Source organism: Grampus griseus (genome assembly GCF_964374135.1).
Source record: "Grampus griseus genome assembly, chromosome: X".
Taxonomy (NCBI): Eukaryota; Metazoa; Chordata; class Mammalia; order Artiodactyla; family Delphinidae; genus Grampus; species Grampus griseus.
In genome coordinates, this window is record NC_138999.1 from 11,964,224 (window position 1) to 11,987,554 (window position 23,331).

Here is a 23,331-nt window from a genome sequence, read left to right on the forward strand (position 1 = left end):
GGTCCTTTCTCGTCCTTCTGGCACCCCTTTAATGTGAATGTTGGTGCATTTAATGTTGTCACAGAGGTCTCGCAGACTGTCCTCATTTCTTTTCTTTTTTCTCTATTCTGTTTCGTGGCAGTGATTTCCACCATTCTGTCTTCCACTTCATCTGTTCTTCTGCCTCATTTATTCCACTCTTCATTCCTTCTAGTGTATTTTTCATTTCAGTTATCATATTGTTCATCTGTGTTTGTTTTTTCTTTAGGTGTTCTAGCTCTTTATTAAACATTTCTTGTGTCTTCTTGGTCTGTGCTTCCATTATTTTTCCGAGATCTTGGATCGACTTTACTGTCATTACTCTGCATTCTTTTTCGGGTAGATTGCCTATCTCCACTTCATGTAGTTGTTTTTCTGGGGTTTTTATCTTGTTCCTTCATCTGGGACATAATCCTCTGCTGGTCTCATTTTGTCTAACATGCTGTGATTGTGATTTCTGTTCCACAGCCTACAGGGTTGTAGTTCTCCTTGCTTCTTCTGTCTGCCCCCTGGTGGATGAGGCCAGTCTAAGAGGCTTTTGCAGGGAATTCCCTGGCGGTCCAGTGGTTAGGAGTCCATGCTTTCACTATTGAGGGTGCACATTCAGTCCCTGGTTGGGGAAACTAAGATCCTTCAAGCCACACGGTGCGGCCAAAAAAAAAAACCATTTATTTAAGAGGCTTGTGCAGGTTTCCTGTTGGGAGGTACTGGTTCCTGCCCATTGGTATACAAAGCTGGGTCTTGTCCCTCTGGTGAGCAGCTGTGGGCTCAGGAAGACTTTAGGCAGAATGTCTGCTGATGGGTGGGGCTGTGTTCCCACTGTGTTGGTTGTTAGGCCTGAGGCATCCCAGCACTGGACCCTGCAGGGTGTTGGGTGGGGCCAGGTCTTGGTGAGAAAATGGCAGCCTCCAGGAGAGCTCACGCCAATGAGCACTCCCCAGAACTACCACCAGTAGTGTCTTTGTCCCCACAGTGAGCCACAGCTGCCCCCCACCTCATAAGGAGACCCTCCAGTACTAGGAGGTAGGTCTGGCCCAGGCTCCTATGAGGTCACTGCTTTTACCTGTGGGTCCTGGTGCTCATCAGACCTTATGTGCGTCCTCCAAGAGTGGAGTTTCTGTTTCCCCCAGTCCTGTGGATTCCTGTGATCAAACCCTGTTGGCCTTCAAAGCCAGATGCTTTTGGGGGCTCCTCCTGATGCCAGACCCTCAGGCTGGGCAGCCTGATGTGGGGCTCGGGACTTTCACTCCTGTGGGAGAACCTCTGCTATCTAATTATTTTCCAGTTTGTGGGTAGCCCACCCAGCAGGTATGGAATTTGATTTTATCGTGATTGCACCCCTCCTATTGTCTCGTTATGGCTTCTTGGTTTTGGATGTAGAATATCTTTTTTGGTAGGTTCCAGTGTTTTTTTGTCAATGTTTGTTTAGCAGTTAGTTGTGATTTTGGCGTTTTCATGAGAGGAGGTGAGCTCATGTCCTTCTACTCTGCCATCTTGTCTCGGTCCTCAATCACAAACGTTTCATTTTGGTGTGCTCATTTTTTGTCCATATTTTTATGCCTTCTGGGTTTCATGTTTTACTTAGAAAAGGCCTTCCCTTACTTAGTTTTTGTGTTTTGGGGGTTTTGTTGTTTTTTTAATCCTCCTATGTGTTGTTCTGGAGCTTATGTCGTTTTTTTAAAAATACACATATACATTTAAAGCTTTCATACATCTGAAATTCTTTTTGGTATAAAGAATGAGCTAGGGACTTCCCTGGTGGTCCAGTGGTAAAGAATCCACCTTCCAATGCAGGGGACACGGGTTCGATCCCTGGTCGGGGGACTAAGATCCCATGTGCTGCGGGGCACCTAAGCCCACGCGCCACAACTACTGAGCTCGTGTGCCTCGATGAGAGAGCCCACATGCCGCAAATTACAGAGCCCATGCACTCTGGAGCCCGCGCACCACAACTGCAGAGCCCGTGCACCCTGGAGCCCGTGTACAACAGCTAGAGAGAGAAAACCCGCACGCCACAACTAGAGAGAAGTCCGTGCACTGCAACGAAAGATCCCACATGCCACAACTAGGACCCGACACAGCCAAAAAAATAAAAAGTAAATTTTTTTTTTAAAAAAGAATGAGCTGAAGATCCAATTTCGTTCTTTTACAGATGGCTGGCCAGTTGTCCCACACCACATCCTGCTTTTACCCTTGCTGTTTCAAAATGCTTGCTTTGTTTTAAATTTCACTATCTAATTAGCTCTGTTTTCTTGGCCAGAGGAATGGATTTTAACTTTACTAAGAGAATTATTTCTCCACCCACCTCTTAGCAAGCTGATACAAAATTCTTTTCTCTCAGGATCCTTTCAAGTATAGCTATCCACCACTTGTAGATGATGACTTCCAGACACCATTGTGTGAAAATGGGCCTATTGCCAGTGAGGATGAAGCTTCAAGTAAAGAAGATATAGAAAGTGATGGCAAAGAAACCTTGGAAACAATTCCTAATGAAGAACAAACAGCTCTTCTTAAAAAGGTAAGTTTTTTAACATCTTTATTGGAGTATAATTGCTTTACAATGGTGTGTTAGTTTCTGCTTTATAACAAAGTGAATCAGTTATACATATACATATGTTCCCATATCTCTTCCCTCTTGCGTCTCCCTCCCTCCCACCCTCCATATCCCACCCCTCTAGGTGGTTACAAAGCACTGAGTTGATCTCCCTGTGCTATGCGGCTGCTTCCCACTAGCTATCTTTTTACGTTTGGTAGTGTATATATGTCCATGCCTCTCTCTCACTTTGTCACAGCTTACTCTTCCCCCTCCCCATGTCCTCAAGTCCATTCTCTAGTAGGTCTGTGTCTTTATTCCCGTCTTACCCCTAGGTTCTTCATGAACTTTTTTTTTCTTTTTAGATTCCATGTATATGTGTTAGCAAACGGTATTTGTTTTTCTCTTTCTGACTTACATCACTCTATATGACAGACTCTAGGTCCATACACCTCACTACAGATAACTCAATTTCGTATCTTTTATGGGTGCGTAATATTCCATTGTATATATGTGCCACATCTTCTTTATCCATTCATCTGTCGATGGACACTTAGGTTGCTGCCATGTCCTGGCTATTGTAAATAGAGCTGCAATGAACACTGTGGTACATGACTCTTTTTGAATTATGGTTTTCTCAGGGTATGTGCCCAGTAGTGGGATTGCTGGGTCATATGGTAGTTCTATTTTTAGTTTTTTAAGGAACCTCCATACTTTACTCCATAGTGGCTGTATCAATTTACATTCCCACCAACAGTGCAAGAGGGTTCCCTTTTCTCCACACCCTCTCCAGCATTTATTGTTTCTAGATTTTTTGATGATGGCCATTCTGACTGGTGTGAGGTGATACCTCATTGTAGTTTTGACTTGCATTTCTCTCATGATTAGTGATGTTGAGCATTCTTTCATGTGTTTGTTGGTAATCTGTATATCTTCTTTGGAGAAATGTCTATTTAGGTCTTCTGCCCATTTTTGGATTGGGTTGTTTGTTTTTTTGTTATTGAGCTGCATGAGCTGCTTGTAAATTTTGGAGATTAATCCTTTGTCAGTTGCTTCATTGGCAAATATTTTCTCCCATTCTGAGGGTTGTCTTTTGGTCTTATTTATGGTTTCCTTTGCTGTGCAAAAGCTTTGAAGTTTCATTAGGTCCCATTTGTTTATTTTTCTTTTTATTTCCATTTCTGTAGGAGATGGGTCAAAAAGGATCTTGCTGTGATTTATGTCATAGAGTGTTCTGCCTATGCTTTCCTCTAATAGTTTGATACTTTCTGGCCTTACATTTAGGTCTTTAATCCATTTTGAGCTTATTATTGTGTATGGTGTTAGGGAGTGATCTAATCTCATACTTTTACATGTACCTGTCCAGTTTTCCCAGCACCACTTATTGAAGAGGCTGTCCTTTCTCCACTGTACATTCCTGCCTCCTTTATCAAAGATAAGGTGACCATATGTGTGTGGGTTTATCTCTGGGCTTTCTATCCTGTTCCATTGATCTATCTTTCTGTTTTTGTGCCAGTACCATACTGTCTTGATTACTGTAGCTTTGTAGTATAGTCTGAAGTCAGGGAGCCTGATTCCTCCAGCTCCGTTTTTCTTTCTCAAGATTGCTTTGGCTATTCGGGGTCTTTTGTGTTTCCATACAAATTGTGAAATTTTTTGTTCTAGTTCTGTGAAAAACACCAGTGGTAGTTTGATAGGGATTGCATTGAATCTGTAGATTGCTTTGGGTAGTACAGTCATTTTCACAATGTTGATTTTTCCAATTCAAGAAATGGTATATCTCTCCATCTATTTGTATCATCTTTAATTTCTTTCATCAGTGTCAAAATTTTCTGCATACAGCTCTTTTGTCTCCTTAGGTAGGTTTATTCCTAGATATTTTATTCTTTTTGTTGTAATGGTAAATGGGAGTGTTTTCTTAAGTTAACTTCAGGATTTTTCATCATTAGTGTATAGGAATGCAAGAGATTTCTGTGAATTAATTTTGTATCCTGCTACTTTACCAAATTCATTGATTAGCTCTAGTAGTTTTCTGGTAGCATCTTTAGGATTCTCTATGTATAGTATCATGTCATCTGCAAACAGTGACAGCTTTACTTCTTCTTTTCCGATTTGGATTCCTTTCATTTCCTTTTCTTCTCTGATTGCTGTGGCTAAAACTTCCAAAACTATATTGAATAAGAGTGGTGAGAGTGGGCAACCTTGTCTTGTTCCTGATATTAGTGGAAATGCTTTCAGTTTTTCACCATTGAGGATGATGTTGGCTGTGAGTTTGTCATATATGGCCTTTATTATGTTGAGGAAAGTTCCCTCTATGCCTACTTTCTGCAGGGTTTCTATCATAAATGGGTGTTGAATTTTGTCAAAAGCTTTCTCTGCATCTATTGAGATGATAATATGGGTTTTCTCCTTCAATTTATTAATATGGTTTATCCCACTGATTGATTTGCGTATATTGAAGAATCCTTGCATTCCTGGGATAAACCCCTCTTGATCATGGTGTATGATCCTTTTAATGTGCTGTTGGATTCTGTTTGCTTGTATTTTGTTGAGGATTTTTGCATCTATGTTCCTCAGTGATATTGGCCTGTAGTTTTCTTGCTTTGTGACATCCTTGTCTGGTTTTGGTGTCAGGGTGATTGTGGTGTCATAGAAGGAGTTTGGGAGTGTTCCTCCCTCTGCTATGTTTTGGAAGAGTTTGAGAAGGATAGGTGTTAGCTCTTCTCTAAATGTTTGGTAGAAGTCGCCTGTGAAGCCATCTGGTCCTGGGCTTTTGTTTGTTGGAAGATTTTTAATCACCATTTCAATTTCAGTGCTTGTGATTGGTCTGTTCATATTTTGTATTTCTCCCTGATTCAGTCTTGGCAGTTTGTGCATTTCTAAGAATTTATCCATTTCTTCCAGGTTGTCCATTTTATTGGCATGTAGTTGCTTGTAGTAATCTCTCATGATCTTTTGTATTTCTGCAGTCAGTTGTTATTTCTCCTTTTTCGTTTTGAATTCTATTGATTTGAGTCTTCTCTGTTTTCTTTTTTTGATGAGTCTGATTGAGATGAGTCTAATTGATTAATGGTTAATCAATTTTGTTTATCTTCTCAAAGAACCAGCTTTTAATTTTTTCGATCTTTGCTGTCATTTCCTTCATTTCTTTTTCATTTATTTCTGATTGGATTTTTATGATTTCTTTCCTTCTGCTAACTTTGGGGGGTTTTTTGTTCTTCTTTCTCTAATTGCTTTAGGTCCAAGGTTAGGGTGTTTATTTGAGTTGGTTCCTTTTTCTTAAGGTAAGATTGTATTGCTATAAACTTCCCTCTTAGAACTGCTTTTGCTGCATCTCATAGGTTTTTGGTCATCGTGTCTCCATTGTCATTTGTTTCTAGGTATGTTTTGATTTTTTCTTTGATTTCTTCAGTGATCACTTGGTTATTAAGTAGTTTATTGTTTTGCTTCCATGTGTTTGTATTTTTTACAGACCTTTTCCTGTAATTGATACCTAGTCTCATAGCATTGTGGTCAGAAAAGATACTTGGTACCATTTCAATTTTCTTAAATTTACCAAGGCTTGATTTGTGACCCAAGATATGATCTGTCCTGGAGAATGTTCCATGAGCAGTTGAGAAAAATGTGTATTCTGTTGTTTTTGGATGATGTGTCCATTGGTGAAAGTGGGGTGTTAAAGTCCCCGACTATGATTATGTTAGTGTCTATTTCCCCTGAAAAAGGTATTTTTCACAAAAAAATGAAATTGAGACAGAAGCTGTGACATAGCCCCAATTCTACCATAGCTGGCTATGTAATTTTAGGTAATGCACTTAACTTGCTGCCCTTCCATATCTTTGTACGTAAAAAGAAAGAGGAAGGATGGCACTAGTTGACTGGTAGTGTGCTACAGTATATAAAAGGTTGATTCCTTGCTTTTGTATAGAAATTGGCTAAACACATCTTACAAGAGTCCTTTTTTTCTAAAGTATTTTTTATCTATCTAAAATAAGTAAAAGTAATTAACTCAGAACATTACCTTGATCTACTTTCTCTTTTTCATTTTTAAAGAACACTTAGTTATGTTTTTATGAGATATCAGGGACTTGATAGAGGGATAAATATATTGCAATGTAGAACAGATTTTAAAACGCTTAAAAGGGAGGGGAATTCCCGGGTGGTCAAGTGGTTAGGACTCTGCGCTCTCACTGCTGAGAGCCTGGGTTCAATCCCTGGCTGGGGAACTAAGATCCCACAAGCCATGTGGGGTGGCCAAAAAAGTAAAAACTCTTAAGGGAATGACCATGTTACATTTTCTAAAAGGGCCTATTTACATAGTAGGCACTCAAATATAGGTCAATCATCAGGTTACTATATGTTAAATATATAATTTAGATATAATAAACCCATGTTAAAGATTGCAGTTTGGATTGAGTCACTATAATGCTTACTTTTTGACCTAATGAACTGCCTGTCAGTGTGAAATTCAATTTATCTGTTTTTCTTCATATATATATATATATTTTTTGTCTTTAGGTTAACATAATTGAACCTACTTTCAAAGCAGAAGAGAATGAAAAAGTTGATTCCAAAATGAAAGCTTTCAAGAAACCATTGAGTGTGTTTAAAGGGCCCTTATTACACATCAGGTACTAGTTGAGGATTTTATTAACTATGCTTTCATAATATATCTTGATCCTTTTGAGGGAACTGCAAAATTAAGAAAACTTCTGGCCTGTTTTTGAAACTGTGGAAATATAAAATTAAGGGTTATCTGAAGACTCACATTGGTTTCCAGATATAGTGGGTATTTGTAGCTACCTTTTTGTTATTTATTCTGTTGAGTGTGTTTAAAGGGCCTTTATCCCGCATCAGGTAATAAGAGTGAATATTCATATATTAACAACAAATCTGAATGACATATATTTTTCTCATTTTACTGATAGTGTTTGACTTGCACAAGTCTGAGGTTGCCAGAAATGACACTGAAGTAGCCATTTATCAGTTTGACCTTCCAAAAGCTAAAGCTGAACCAGAAAAATAGGGTTTTTACCAAAGCCGAATTTCAGCACATCTCTCTTTTTCTGTCTAGGTTGTTCAATCCAAAAAATTCAGTATTGTTTCCTTATCATGATGTAAAGACCTTTCTCACTAATGATGCTTTTGGTTGGTAAATCTGTACAGCCTTATGTTAATACTGCTTTACCAACTTTATTTAGTAATGGCCTACTGTATCATTTTCTATCCCTTTACTTGAAACCTTTGTATGTTACTGTTAAAGACTCATGAACAACAGAGCCAGACATTTTAAACATCAAATCTGAAATTCTCCGACAGGATTGGTTTGTTTACATATATTTTGAAAACTGTTCTATTTGGATTTATCTTCACCATCTGCAGGAGTCTGTGTGTGAGAGGGAAGGAGGGAAACACACGTGCATGTTCTTTTCCGTGGTTTTTCTTTGTAGTTTCCCCCACTTTGGAATTTGTTTCCCATTTTTCCCTCTACTAGTTTGGAAGTTACTGTTTTTTCTCTGGAGGCCTGTCAAAACCATAGGTCCTGGCTTGTAACTATCAAGGTATGGCTAGAAGATCCGGCTAGGGAGAAAGCCAACTCTGCAGTGCCCACCCATCTCTCCAGAAAATCAGCACTCCCTCCCTCTCCCTCCCTCTCCCTCTCCCTCCCTCTCCCTCCCTCTCCCTCCCTCTCCCCCCCCCTCTCTCTCTCTCTCTCTCTCTCTCTCTCACTCTCTCTCTCACACACACACACACACACCACACACCACACACCACACACCCCTAACCAACCTCTGTCTCCCTAGAGCTTTTCATGGTTTTTGTGCTGGATACTGAGAGCAGTTCTGAGATCCATTAACCTTCCTGTTTTTTCTGTGGTATATTTCAGATTGGGTTTTAAAAAGATGCCAGCAACCATGCTAATTTATGTCTTGTCCAAAGCTGGGCACAGCTCTCCTGGGAGAGCACTTTTTTAAAATGTGTGTTCTTTACATGAATAAATATCTCTGATAACGCACATATTCCTGATATAAAATGAATCTATTTAAAGGTGGAGCTTATAGTCAAGGGCTATCTGAAGAATTCACCTTTTTATCTAAAAATCACAGTCTGGGCTTCCCTGGTGGTGCAGTGGTTAAGAATCCACCTGCCAATGCAGGGGACACGGGTTCGAGCCCTGCTCCGGTAAGATCCCACGTGCTGCGGAGCAACTAAGCCCGTGTGCCACAACTACTGGGCCTGCGCTCTAGAGCCCGAGAGCCACAACTACTGAAGCCCGTGCGCCTAGAGCCCCTGCTCTGCAACAAGAGAAGCCACCCAATGAGAAGCCCACGCACCGCAACAAAGAGTAGCCCCAGCTCGCTGCAACCAGAGAAAAGCCCACGTGCAGCAACAAAGACCCAATGCAGCCAAAAATAAAAATAAATTTTTTTTAAAAGTAAGTAAACAAATAAAAATCACAGTCTTCTGCATCATTTGGAGGCACCCGATTTGGCTCATGTAATTAAACTACACAAACTTTGCTTGAGTCTTTTTATTTTTAAAATACAGTGGCCAGTAATAGTAAAATTTGCATTTGAGCCTCACTGATTTTTTGACAGTTTTTTCCTGTAATTCCTGCCCCATATTTTGTGTTTTTCTCCTTCCATATTATTTAGAAAAAACCTTTCTATAGTCAGGACTTATTCTGTTACTTAAATATATCCCTGATGACCATTTTGAGTTATACTCTTTTCTCTTGATGTATAAAAATGTGCCCCATTCTAATGTTTGTAATTAGGTAAAGTTGAAGCAGCAGTTTCTTCTCTGATTTTTATCTTTCACCTACCAAAGAGTTTTAATAAAGAAACCTTAAGATGGTGCTGATTATAGGACTAATTCAGAATCTTCCTAATTTGCTCCTGTACGTCCCTATTTTGCTTTTAGATCTAGGGGGAAACCATAGGACTTTTTAGTGTGCATTGAATCAGTAAGATTAAAATACAAAATATATTAGGTATTGTTTTGTAATCTCCTTTGATGAAATCTCTTTATACAAATGAGTGTAAAATATTAACCAAATGTTTTTCTTCAAGCTGATGATTAGATTGTCATTTATCCTGAGCAATACCATTGGCTTATGCTTTTGTTGTCACCTAGCCCAGCGGAAGAACTGTATTTTGGAAGTACAGAATCTGAAGAAAAGAAAGCTTTAATAACGTTGACAAATGTAACGAAAAACATAGTGGCATTTAAGGTAAATACCTGAAAGATATAAATTGTGTGTGAAAATTGAAAGATTGATAATTTTGAACTTGCACAGTGGTTTTATTTCTGTTTTTAGGCTTGTCATACTGCCTTCTATCTCTGTGTGTCACAGCTTATCTAAAATTTTCCCTAAGGTCTGTATCTTAGTCTTTAATGTGCAGTAATAGGGTACTGTCCAAATTAGTCCCAGGGTTGGTTTGTTTAAAAAAAAAAAAAAAGACACTTTTCATTGTATGAATAATTTAATTCATAGAGAGTGAAAAAATAAAACTATAAAATCTAAAGTGCAGTTTCCCCCAAGTGTAGTATATTCTGGAGTATAGTTTAGTTTATACTGGATACTAACCTGACACTGAGCATTAAGTATAACAGGACTGACTCCACCACTGCCCCTTATTGTAGGGTATTACTTCCTTAAATCACCTACTTCCTAGATGTCCTTTGATTGCTGCTTTTAAATTTCTGGACACTATTGTAACATGTGTTCTAATGTGTGTTGTTTTTGAACATGAATTATTAAATTCAGGTGATTAACAGAATAAATATGTAACAGTTTTTAGTTTAAGAGGAAGGCTAAGTAACAGACTGATGAGTGTTTTTTTCTAGTAGATTGAGATGCTTTTTTCCTGCAGATGGGAAAAGATATATTCTATATATGTAACCACCAAGATTGTTTTATAGACTTTATTAATGATTTTTAAGTCATTTTCAAGCCATTTCCCCCCAAAGAGCATAAAGGTTATGTGACTACTGTTTTTTTGTAAACAGGTGAGAACAACTGCTCCAGAAAAGTACAGAGTCAAGCCCAGCAACAGCAGTTGTGACCCGGGTGCATCAGTTGATATAGTCGTGTCTCCCCACGGGGGTGAGTTGTCACCTGGCTGGCCACAGTGGGGTGTTATGGGAGGCCTGGGGCTGGGTGATGACTCAGCAAAGCTGGACTGGAATCTAGAAATTAGCAGGGTATCAGCAAGTCACCTCGCCACACTCTGGGCATCTGTTTTCTCACCTGTAAAATGAGACGGGTGAATGGCTCTCATTAGAACAAAATTTTTTTAAGAAGTAAAATTGTTTAAACTGATGCCAGTTAAAATTGAATTTCAAACAAAAAAATTATTCATCTTTAGGAGAACTTTTTCCTTTTTTAAGATAGTTCCGGGCTTCCCTGGTGGTGCAGTGGTTGAGAGTCCGCCTGCCGATGCAGGGGACACGGGTTCATGCCCCGGTCCGGGAAGATCCCACATGCCACGGAGCGGCTGGGCCCGTGAGCCATGGCCGCTGAGCCTGCACGTCCGGAGCCTGTGCTCCGCAACGGGAGAGGCCACAACAGTGAGAGGCCCACGTACCACACAAAAAAAAAAAAAATAAGATAGTTCCATATTATTCGTTTTCCTTAGTGTTTTCTAGAATAATGCTTAAGCCACATAGCCAACCCTTTGTCCGTTTGTAAAGGTTCCTGTTTATTATGTAATAAGTTACCCTTTTGGAATGCAGGTTTAACAGTCTCTGCCCAAGACCGTTTTCTGATAATGGCTGCAGAAATGGAACAGTCATCTGGCACAGGCCCAGCAGAATTGACTCAGTTCTGGAAAGAAGTTCCCAGAAACAAAGTAATGGAGCATAGGTATGCTTTTCCCTTACAGGCTCTCAAATTGCAATGGGAAAAATCCCAAAGAGGAATGCACCTACATGGGCTAATAAGCAGGCATCCCTTCCTCCTGGCATTTGGCAGACATCTAGGCTTACACTGTTGGCCCCAACCCCTGCAAGGCTCAGGTACAAGACCTGGAGTTTCTCTAGGAGATTGCTAATAGCAGAGATTTGTTTGCTGGCCAATGCAAGAATCTGAATGTGTCAAAATTACAAACAGATTTTCTCTTACAGCAGTTACCTTTGTAGGAATGCTCACCTTATGTACTTGAATGTTTGCTGCAGTGAAACATTGTTTCACAAAAATTGTCTAGTAGTGGAAAATGGAAAAGAACCTAAATGTTCATCCGTAAAGTACTAGTGAAATGCATTTGAGAAGTACTCTGAAGCCATTCAAGAGTGTAGTGCAGCTGTTTGTTCTGATACCTGTGACATACTATTAGGAAAAGAAAAAAACCTACTCACAGAAAAGTATGTATGACAATTATCCTATTTAAGAGAAAACCCTGTGACTATATAGGCATATACACGTATGTCTGTGCATGTGTGCAAAAAAGATGTATAGGAAAGAGGAGGAGAATAGAGAAGAAGGTTGTGGGGTTTTTTTTGGAGTGTGCCCAGTCTTGCTCCCCAAGGGACGCAATACCTGGAGACATTGTTGGTTGTCATAACTGGACAGTGGGGTGCTGTGGAGACATTGTTGGTTGTCATAACTGGACAGTGGGGTGCTGTGGGCATCTAATAGGTAGAGACCAGGATGCTACTCAATATCCCACCATGCACAAGACAGCACCCCATGACAAAGAATGATCCAGCCCAAAATGTCAGTGGTGCCAAGATTGAGAAAGCTCAGTTGAGGGTAGTTCGGGATGGCCACACTGATGACATTTGAGTAGGACCTGAAGGAAATGAGAGTAGGCCACATAGATAACAGGGAAAACAGCTTTGCAGGTAGAGGGAACCATAAATGAAAAAGATGTGTGCTTGGCCTGGGTGAGGAACAGCAAGGAGGTCAGTGTAACCTGAATCCAGTACGGGATGCCAGATCATTGCCATAGTGAGAACTTCTGGTTTTGAGAGGAGAAACCATTAGTTGGTGCTGAGCAGAGCCATGAGGTGATCGGCTTGTTTTTTTTTAAAGGATTACTCTGGGAGGCTTTGTAGAAAAATAGACTGTGGGCAGACATAGATGAAAGAGTGATACTGAGTTAACAACACTTAGACTAGCGCTGGCATATAGCAAGTTCTATTTAAGTGTGGTACTCTCCTTTATTCATTTAGTCACTAAAACAACCCTAGGTCATAGGTAGTTATTTTTCCCTTTTTATAGACGAGAAGCTGAGAAACCTAGTAAGGGTTGTAGTTGAGTTCAATCTTCAAATAAGGAGTTGAAAGAATACAGCTGTGGCTGGAACCGGGTGTGAGAGGATCCATAGTAAGAAAGCATGTTGGAGGCAGACAGGGCCCAGAGGAGCAGCTTGGGCACCATTGTAAAACCACTGGGAGAACGTCAACCTGCTCTGAAATGCCTTGGGCAAGATTACCCTTTGCGGGCAATTCATAGAGGGTAGGAGAACAAGAATAAGAATGGGCCTGGGAAGACGAGCTTTATTTCCTCTAGGCTAGGTCTAACTTGTACCCAGCGAGAGAGGGTGAAAGTTAGACACAGCTCAGAGGAATATTTAGTAGCCAAATGAAGGAGAACAATACAGGGCGTCAGGAGGGAAAGCAGTAGGTGAGCTGTGTCAGTAAGGCCCGGGGTAGAGTGTGTTTCACAGAGGAGGAACAAAGTGCTACCAACGTCAGTCAAGGATGAGGTGTGAGACGTGGCCGTTGCTGGTGACGTGATGGAGGTAACTGACGACCTCACGGGGAACACTGTGAGTTGGTAGGAGCCAGATGCCAAAGAAACACAGGCAGTAAGACTTCTGGACGTTGGGCTTGTCGGGGAGGGACCAGGGTCATAGTTGGAAGGAAGACTGTGTTGTTGAGAAGGGGTTGTTTGGGATTTTGTAATGGGAGATATTTGAGCGTTGTTTAAAACCATAGTAAGGACCATTTCCGAAGGAGAGGCTGACCTTACAAAATAAACCATTGACAGTGAAATTCCTGAGAAAGTTAGAAGGAACAGAACCTAAAGCCGAGGTAGGAACACGGATCTAGATAAGGCTCATTGTGACAGTTGTGGTGACAGTTGTGGCATGTTTTTAGATGGAGAAGATGTTTAAATTTTCAAGTTACTTTTCAGGAGGGCCTACTTTTGAAGTTCTTATCAAACAGTACCTCAAAATTATGGGGTTTTTTCTTTCTTTTTGGGTTGCTTTGTAAATCAGTTTCTAATGGCTTTCTGTTCTATAACTGTCAAAAGAGAATGAATCACTTACCTCACAGAAACAGGGGGACTTGGTGGTTTGGTACTGAAGGCCCAGGTGAAAGCACTGCCTCCCATCTAGAAAGGGTGGCTTCCTGCAAATCGGAAGATCAGGTGAATTCTACTGAATATCATATAAAAAACTTCTCTTAGGTTATTGAGCACTGTGTCTAATTTATACCTGCATTAAGAAGCTGGAGGATGTAGGAAAGGGAAAATAATTCTCCCTCTACCCTTCCAAGTTCTTGGCTGAGACCCACTGTAATAAAAGACAGACGAACAGGAGAGAAACAGAAGTTTCATAACATGGACGCCTCCTGTATACGTGGGAGAGACCCAGGAAAACTGAGTAACTCTCCCAAATGGCCCAAGCCACCACCTTCACTACCATCTCCAGTGAAAGACAAAAGAAAGATGTTGTGGGGGGGAGGAAGGCTATCACGAAAAGCACGGTAAACAAGGATAAAGTTATTATGCTAATTTAGGCAAATTCCTGTCTTCTTGAGGTCCCCAAAATATTCTGAGGTTCCTGAGCTTGCCAGGAAGTGACTTTCCTTACTCACCTAGTAAGGCTGTCTGGAACCCTGTAAGCAAGGTACCAGGTCAGTTGTTTCCAAGGGTCTTTAGTTCCTTAAAGCCATCTGGTCATACCCGACTTCATGCATTTCATTTTCAAATATGACATTCAAGTCAAAAGCTTGATAATACAACCATATTTCCAATTGTGTCCTGTTACAAGGAGAACAGATTCTCATTGAACTTGTGCAAATAACTATATCACCATGAAAATGAGAACATTCACTAAGAGTTTCTAAATTCTGGAGGGATCAGGTATGGAGAAAAATTGTCTCAATTCTGCTTACAAAGGTATAATTCACCAAATTGCAGTAAATCATAGATAGCTTAAGAGGAAAAGTTCTCCTTAAATCTGGAGAAACAAAACGTGTTTCAATCATTCTCATCAATTCATTCAATCCCACGTTATTAATTTTTGTTCTGCCTGAATTCAGTTTTTTCCATTAGTTCTGGAAATTCTTACCCAGCTCAGTTTTACGGTCTTAAAAGTTATCAGAAACCTGTGTTCTAGAGTACTTGTCAGAGTCCTTTTTGTGAATCTCTTTGAAGGTGAAACATGTATCTATACAAGTACAATCAAGAAGGTTTAGTATTCTTATTTGACAATGTGTCCCACATAATTTAACATATCAAATAAGCCTAAGTGGTTTAGTATCTTTTTATAAAGAGAACACATCTTTTGAGATGTTCCAGGGGCCGTGGGGAAAATCCCAAAGTTAGTTTGAGGTCAAAAAGACTTCATTTAGAATTTGATTTGGGGACGTTTGTCAAAAATATCAAAAGGTTTTGGACACTTGGCTAAATAGAATCATATATCATTATGAACAATACTTAATTATCCAGTTAACCAAAGTGACAGTTAAAAACATTTCAAAGGCAAATACAGAAGGTCACATAGTTGCGAGCAAAACGTAGCTCCTAATCTTAAAACTGAGTCTTTTAATTAAAGACCTGCTGATAAAGATAAGATGAAGCACAGGAAATTATTTTGATAAAATGCAAAATCTTTTCTTTCTAGGCAGATTACTTAAAAAGGTAAAGAAAAACCTTTCACAATCTCTTATCAGGAGCAGACCACACCACACCAAGAGCCCAATAAAACTGTCCCTTTAGCAAAAAAAGAAAATTTAGTTTCATGTAATTACACTGTTGATATTAAGCTTATTTTTAAAACCCTTAAAACAAATTTATTCAATTTTAGCCAGCTTGACTACACAAGGTAAAATTTTCTCTTTCTGTCTCTTCCCAACTTTCTGTATCCATTTATTCTCCTACTTTCTACTCTGAAATAACTATAGCTTTACTTTAGGATAAAATCACTCTCACTTCCCTTAACAAAAATGCACCTCCCTACTTCTCTTGGCCAAAAACACATCCTAATTCTTATGTACAGGGTTGATATACTTATTTCTAGTCGTTTTAATAATCCTTAGAAATGTTACTTTCTAGTGAAAACTGATAAATAAGCACTTGCAGTCTGTTACACCAGCATTCTTTGGATTGGCAAATTTATGAATATATTTCATAATTTCTAGAAATAGATACTTCCTCACAGTATAGTTTTTCATTGTGGCCAAGATATGTTTACTAATATACCCAAATACCTCTCATTCTGTAATAAGAAGCCAGAAGTAGATAAACCTATGTGTAGTAATTAATGTTTCACTATTTTATCTTATTTGGAAATGATCTAGATATTCAGTGAATTTCCTGTCATTTAACTTAGCAAAACTCTTAAAGTTTCAAGTTACCAAAGACATTTGGAAAACTGTTTGTAAGAGATATACCATAAAATATACTCATTGCTGATAAGTTCACCTAACGTTTATCTCGCTGACATTTATCTAAATCACTTGCTACCAACAATTGTTTAGACTCTTCACACAAACACCAGGAGACATTACACAAAATCAGCCATCATGCCAAGGTGTTCTTACTGACAAATTTTGTAACAGAGATACATGAACTTACTTATTTGAATAGTAAGCCCAGGTAGAATAAAGGTTGCATGTCTCTATTATATCAAGACCTGTATAATTAAACCAACCAGTTAACCCAGTTTGTTTGTTTTGTATTGAAGTATAATTGATCTCCATTGTATATTCTTGCCTCCTTTATCAAAAATAAGGTGACCACAGGTGCGTGGGTGCATCTCTGGGCTTTCTATCATGTTCCATTGATCCATATTTCTTTTTTTGTGCCAGTACCATACTGTCTTGATTTAACCCAGCTTTTATTTACCAAAGATTATCCCAGATCCTGTGAACTTGAAAAAAATTTGGGGTTAGTTTCTCTATTTCTGAGTCTTAGGAATATTCAATTTGAAAAGCACTTATTTTTCTTTAAGCCAGTTGAATAGTTTTTATGAATTAATCTTGGCAGTACCATTCAGAAGTAGGAAAATATCACACATTTAGAACATATATATATACACACATGTAAACATACAGATGCAAACCAGAGACCTTATAGCTTTGGTTCCAGAATTTTAGCCATGAATTAAGGTACAGTGACACAAAACTCACTAGCTTATTAAAGAACAGTTGGATCCGAACTGTGTTTCTGGCAGTTGGAATAAGTTTACCTGCTCAGAGTGCTAAAGCTTTTTTTTTTTTAAACTAATATTTGTGGGGGGTTTTGTTTTGCTTTTTTCATTTGCCCAATTTCAAAATAGCTCCTTTTCTTTAACTTCTGATGAGCTTCATTTTCCTAAAGTTTGCATTTCTATGAGCTGGCTATCAGGTCCTACAGAAGGTGGGGTAGAAAATTTACACCTCAAAGGGACAGAGAAAGTAAGGTTTTTTTTCCTGGAGTTTTGGGGGTACTTTACCTATTATCAGAGGTTTAGCGAAATTACCGTTTAAATGTTTTCTTACTTTTCTAAGTACAGAACAGTTCTGTTTCCAGTGATGTGGTCTTTTATAATACCTGCAAGTATTTTGAGATAAACAGGGCAGGTTTTGGAATGGTTAGAATAGGTGAACTTTGAATTGCTTCTAGAGCCGAATTTCTGGTTTTGTGAAGATTTGCAAGACAAAGACAGTTGCTTTTAATTCCTCAAAAAATTGGATTGCAGCCTGAATGGCATCCAGCTACATTTTCTTCAGTTTGCTTTATATCAGGGAGATTTCCAATTACGACGGAAATCAAATGATTTCTATGTTCTGGAGTTTCAGGGCTTAACGCAGCATCTGTACAAAGTCTGTAGAAAGCGTCCAACAAAGGCCTTTGAATGCTCTCCTTTTTCTGAGTGCACAATTCAACCTTGGACCAATTCACCTTAGGGGAAAAAGCCCCTACTTCTGTCAGCCCCTGAATATTGGCCTTCAGCTGATCCATTTCCTGATAATTTGGGAGGAACTCTGGTCATATGCTGCCCGTGTGAGTGTGCCTGTTTTCCCTAGGGGGGCCATCGGGCTTGTCTGATAACTACAGTATAATCATGGGTGTGAAGAACACCCCTTAGCAGCCAATCAAGGTCCCTATGAGTGGGGAACTGAATGGCCACTAGTCTTTTTTAACTCTTCTCTAAATTTGGTAGATATCTTCTGAAAGTGGAGGTAAAAAGAGCTTTGTAATTTCATCTTACTAAGGACGTCCCTAAGGCTGGCCCCCATACTCCTTCACGTCCTCCTTTCAAGTTGGTCTTTCCATAGATACCAAGAAAAACAATTGTTTAGGCTGAGAGCTCTCTAAAAAATGTTTAAACACAGAAGTTTTTCCAATTCAAAAGATCCATCTTTTGGCCATTGCTGAGTAGTATGATCTTATATTAATCTCAATAGCAACTCAAACTTATAAGCCTTTTTATGGCTTAGCCATGGATGCAAGAGGCATCCCGAAACGGGGTGCAAAAGATGCAGCCCTCACACGATTCAGAAAGCTCACTCCCAGAGTTAGCCTAAGGAAGCAAAGACCTTCATTGTCACATGTGGTTAGAATGGGGTCGTGAAAAGTGTCTCCCGTTTCCCATAAGAATGATATGCCTTCAGTTACAAACCTGCGACACGGGGTAAGCACTACTGGAACAGGACTTTTCCAGCCCTAAATAAGACAAGAAGGTGGAGACCACAAGGGGCCCTTATGACCGACGCCCACGAGAGCCGGTAGCATCAGAGAATGCTGCTTATCAGTTAGTGTCCCGGATCCCCAGCCTATTCAGGTGGTCGCCAGATGCACGCAGACACATGCATCATCCCTCTGGCAGAGACCAGAGAGACTGTTCTCCCTGGTCATAAAGCCAAGCTCTCAGGACAGAGTAAAACGAAAGGAAAAGCTCATCTGTCGTCCTGTGGTTCTCCTTCTGACAACACAAGAGACAGAGATAAAAGAGAACAATGACCATCTGTGGGAGGAAAGAGGACCAGTAGAAGACAAAAATACTCATAACAAAAATCTCTACCAAAGTCACAATACTAAGGAACTGGCTGACACAAATATTTTCTCCTGCTAATCTCAATTTGGAAAAGAAGGGACAAGGTGAAATTTTTACCTTCCTCTCTCAACTGCACCAGACTGAGATCCAGGAGAGCTGACTTTAGTAAGAATTCTTACCCTTCTCGGGCTTCTGCCCGTTTTCCAGAATCCCATCTGCAGGCTCCCAAGTGAGTATGGTATCTCAGCAGCTCCCAGGGTAGGTTGCCAAACTGTAGGAGAGGAAAAATAATTTTCCCTTTATTTTTCTACGTTCTTGCCTAAGATCCCCATCCCACCCCCCGCCATACCCCCGTAATCACAGACAGGTGAAAAGAAGAAAACAGGAAAAAAACAGAAGTTTACTAGCATGTATACCTCCTGTATACTTTGAGAGACCCAGGAAAACAGTAAAACTTCCCGCAATGGCCCATGACACCACCTTAAATACCACCTCCAGCTAAAGAGAAAAGATGATGTTGTGGGCGAGGGAGCCAGTTCTGGGAGGATGGTGGGAAAAGCACAACATACACGGCTAAGGTTGTCCTGCGGATTTAAGTCTCTGCCTTCTCCATTGATAAGAGTCTCGAGAGATACAAAGTCATCCTCCTGTACCTGGCAGAGAGGGAGACACCCTTACAAATGGAGATTTCCCTTGTAACTGTGCATGTCTCACAAAAAGGTAACTTCTCTTCACTTTTCAGAGCTTCTACTGAAAAGTGAAAAAGCTTTCCACTTTTGTCTGCTTTTTCTTAAAAAATAACCAGCTCAAGATAAACCTTGTGCCCCAGAGGCACGTTTTGGGGTGGCAAATTCTGCTCCCCTTCAAAGATAAACACACGTTGAGCTAGCTGCTCCCTTAGGTATATCTGGGGAGAGGAATGAGTACTTTCACCTCTGTTACATACACTTCTGTGTTTAACTGTTTTCATTTTACACTTTACTTTTCAAAAATTCATTAAAAACTTTAAGAAGTTATGTTTCCTTTGTACTTTCATAGGTTAAGATGCCATATTGTTGAGAGCATTAAGCCAACCACTCTTACATTAAAACACCATGCCTTTAACATGTCAGATAAAACCAGTGAAGAGCTCTATCTACAGGTAAGTGTTCTTTCTTCCTAACTATAAGTCTTTAGTGTTAATCAATATTAGAAATCCATTTTTTCCCCACTGACATAAAGCAGACCTTTGGCATAGCCACGACAGGAATGCTCTCTTCTTTGTGAAGGGAAGCCAGATCAGAAATGGTAAGTGGTGCGTTACTTTTGGAGATCTTCTAACTAACTTTCTGAAAGCTCTGGCTATTTCAATTTGGACTAGGGACCTTATAGCAAAGCACGTGGTATTTTGGGGGGTATCGAAGAACTTGATCTCATGGAAAAGGTACCATGTAGTGCATTTAAATTTGAAAAAGGTGGAGGGGCTCTCTTTCTGAATAGCTGGTTTCAGTACCTCCAGGAAATGATTGCTTTGTTCCTTTCTCAACTAGAGAATTAGACCTTTTCAAAATGAGAACAGATACACATCCGTTCAGCAACCAAATTGCATTCCCAGCTCCCAGCCTTTCAGAGTAGATGGACTCTATCCCATAAATGTTTGTGGGATTTCTAATATTCCCATTTGTCATGCACTTGATTATTGTACTGTTTTATTGATACCTTTCATCCTTTTCTCCCCTCTTTAGCTCAATCGTTTACTAGAAAGCAATAGGAAGCTTGAAGACCAAGTTCAGCATTGTATCTGGTTCCAGCAATGGCTGCTTTCCTTAACAGTGGTCTCGCTTGCTTTTGTCATCTCTCTCTTCTATTTGTTGTACAGTTAAAGAAGTGGTGCTCGGTAGGAAACATGGCTTTTCCGTTCATTAGTTGGAAAAAGTACCACCCAGAACTTCTCCACCATGCTGAAAGTGTCACACATCTGTGCTTCCTTCCTCCAAGGAAATGTACGGCATTTGGGGGGGGGGGGGACTGAAACATGTCTTGAAAATAAACTGTTAACAATAAGGAAACGCTGAAGATACTGATTACAAGAAACTATAGGTAGTTAGTCAAGTAAGTAAAGGTATATCTGTTGTGTGACTTAATAGAGATAATTTATTTTTCCCTTTTGATTTAATACTTTTAAAGCTTGTTTTATCATGTATATATGTTAGCTGAACGGAAAAGTAACATGCTTTGTTGCAGCCAAAAACTGTCATCTGCTTTTTTTTTGACAGAATTATTATAGCCGAGCCAACTTATTAGCTTTTCTATACTATGTATATAGAAGAACATGTATATTGAAAAAACATACAGAGTAATTTCTGTAACCATGACTTTGTAATTTTGAGAACTACTAACAGATGCTAGTCGATGTTCTTTTGGAATGTACAACTACTTAATGCCAAACCACCTTTAGCCTTTGTTTCTTATCCGTCTTCCTTAACGGCCTGCCTGCCTTTTATTAATCTCAGACTTTTTAATGAACACTCACACTCTCATTTAGCTAGGATTTGGGGAACTAAGTCTGGTTGGATTTTCTCTAAATTCTGTCCGTCAGTAACGTCCAGAAGAAGAACCTCTCCTGTCTTTTTTTACGCAGTTTCACGTTGCTCTCTCTGGCTGGACAGGGACCCTTTTGCTTCACTTATTATAAAGGCCTGATCCTCCATTGGACCATCTTCACCCTCCTTTCTAAACGAAAGGAGTTAGATAAAATTTTTTTGAAAAGTTAGTTTTTGAGATGCAGAGCAGTATAATTCATTTACATTTCAATTCCTTGCTAAAATCAGCCACGAGAAGGGAACTTTCGGTAAGGGTGAAAAAATAAATCGAAAGTGTCACTTCTCGGTTTAAGAGTGAAAAATACTGTAAAAACTTCAGACCAGGGTTAATTGACTCACTTGATATATTCTGCCTTTGTCACAGCAATACTGAGGACGGTTCCTCAATTCGTAACATGATACACCTCGCAGGAGCAGAGCCTAATGCAAGTAGTTTGTTTTCTCATTTAATATAAACAGTTTTGGTCCATGTTGGTTCACATATAAATCTACTTTATATGAAAGAAAAAAATAGTCTGCCTGTAAAATAAATTTTGAGTTTTGATTGAGCCATGTTTGCAGAATGTTTTATTCTGAGGTTGTAGTGTTGGCGGCTTTCATCTTGAGAATGTGATGATTCCCAAATGGCATTATGAAGAATGAAAAAATAGAGTTCCTTCAAAATTGGCCTAGGAAATAAAACCTTAAATGGACACTGGTCTGATACTTCGTCTTAATTTGGGTTTTTCTGTTTCAGTTTGCCACCTCCAGACGTGAAACTGACTGCAGCCCACCCTAAGTACTGTCCATAGTATCTCCCTGTGTGTGTGCACAGCGATTTCCCCTTATATGTTAGATTCCTGGCTTTGTTATAATCTAATCCCGAAGTATCTGTGTATGTGTTTTGTTCTTCAGCAAATAAGCGAGGAAATAGTCAAAATTGGAAATGTATTGTCCTGACGGTGTCCCTTTAATGTTTCACATGAAAATTACATTGACTCACTAAAATGTTTTTCCCTGATGTCTGGCCAGTTGAATTTAATAACATTTCTTGTTAACATTTGTGTGTCTATTAAATGTGACTAAGCAAAATATATTGAAAATTAACCATAAAATCAAAGGCATCTAAACTTCTGTACTTGTCTTAATTGATCACATATATTTACATTTGATTTTATTGTGTCTTTGTTTGATTTTATTTAATCACGTCTGTATGACTGAGTACGCTATAATTAATAATTTTATTTTTTAATATGTCATTACCTGTTCATGACCAAATTACCAAGGACCAACATTCAGATTTAAATTATCTTCACTTGGAATGGAAATTCATAGAGTTTCCATGAAAACATTAATGAAATACTTGGAATGGAAATTCATAGAGTTTCCATGAAAACATTAATGAAATATCATTATAGGCAAGTAGCCTAAAGATACAATTGCTGGTAAACCTAGCCTCAAATTTCATAATAGACCATAACTGTTTTTATATCTTGCCACTAATTTTGACTGGATTTAATAGCACTTTATTGTACAATTGCAAAAAACAAAAATATATTCCTAGAATTGTTGCCGGTGTAATTTCTCTAATGTTCTGGTGCTTTTCATATATTTTCAGTATTTTTATTACTATATTGGTATTTTCTTTGTATAAACTGATCAAAAGAACATGTTTTCTATTTTAATATGTTTTAGAAAAATAATTACATTTATGCAATAAATATCATCAGGAAAAACCTCTGGTCTCTAATTGATAAAGCATCTTAAAAATCAAAGCTCAGGTTCACTCTGACCTTCCAAAGATCACATTAATTTCTTCTGCGCCTACTTATCTTTTTATAAGGATGGCACCACAAACTTCCAAAGGCACAATTGTGTCATCAGGTGAACCCGTCCCTAGTGTGTCCCGTTTCTCCTCGCCCCTGGGTCAGGGTCTGGCTGCTCTTCAGGGGAGCTCTCCATTTTCCGGACCTAGCGTTGGCCTCACTGTCACAGCTGGGGGCTC

At 39.3% G+C, this 23,331-nt stretch overlaps 1 protein-coding gene and 1 long non-coding RNA gene across 3 annotated transcripts in view; one reads left to right on the top strand and one right to left on the bottom strand.

The window, feature by feature from the left end:
• Window positions 1–22,981, top strand: part of MOSPD2 (motile sperm domain containing 2) — a 60,069-nt gene extending 37,088 nt beyond the window's left edge. For both annotated transcript variants that reach the window (XM_082681107.1, XM_082681108.1), the window contains 7 exons: window positions 2,360–2,536; window positions 7,067–7,179; window positions 9,686–9,782; window positions 10,562–10,658; window positions 11,288–11,417; window positions 19,804–19,906; window positions 20,490–22,981. In XM_082681107.1, coding sequence (XP_082537233.1) covers window positions 2,360–2,536; window positions 7,067–7,179; window positions 9,686–9,782; window positions 10,562–10,658; window positions 11,288–11,417; window positions 19,804–19,906; window positions 20,490–20,627 — 855 coding nt within the window. In that variant the 3' untranslated portion in view covers window positions 20,628–22,981. The remainder of the gene's footprint in view (window positions 1–2,359; window positions 2,537–7,066; window positions 7,180–9,685; window positions 9,783–10,561; window positions 10,659–11,287; window positions 11,418–19,803; window positions 19,907–20,489) is intronic.
• LOC309839361 lies at window positions 10,684–14,444 on the bottom strand. The gene is made up of 3 exons (XR_014298505.1): window positions 14,378–14,444; window positions 13,828–13,909; window positions 10,684–10,802 (listed from the first exon to the last, which is right to left on the bottom strand). It is a non-coding gene; the product is annotated as an uncharacterized lncRNA (long non-coding RNA).
• Window positions 22,982–23,331: the final 350 nt, after the last annotated feature.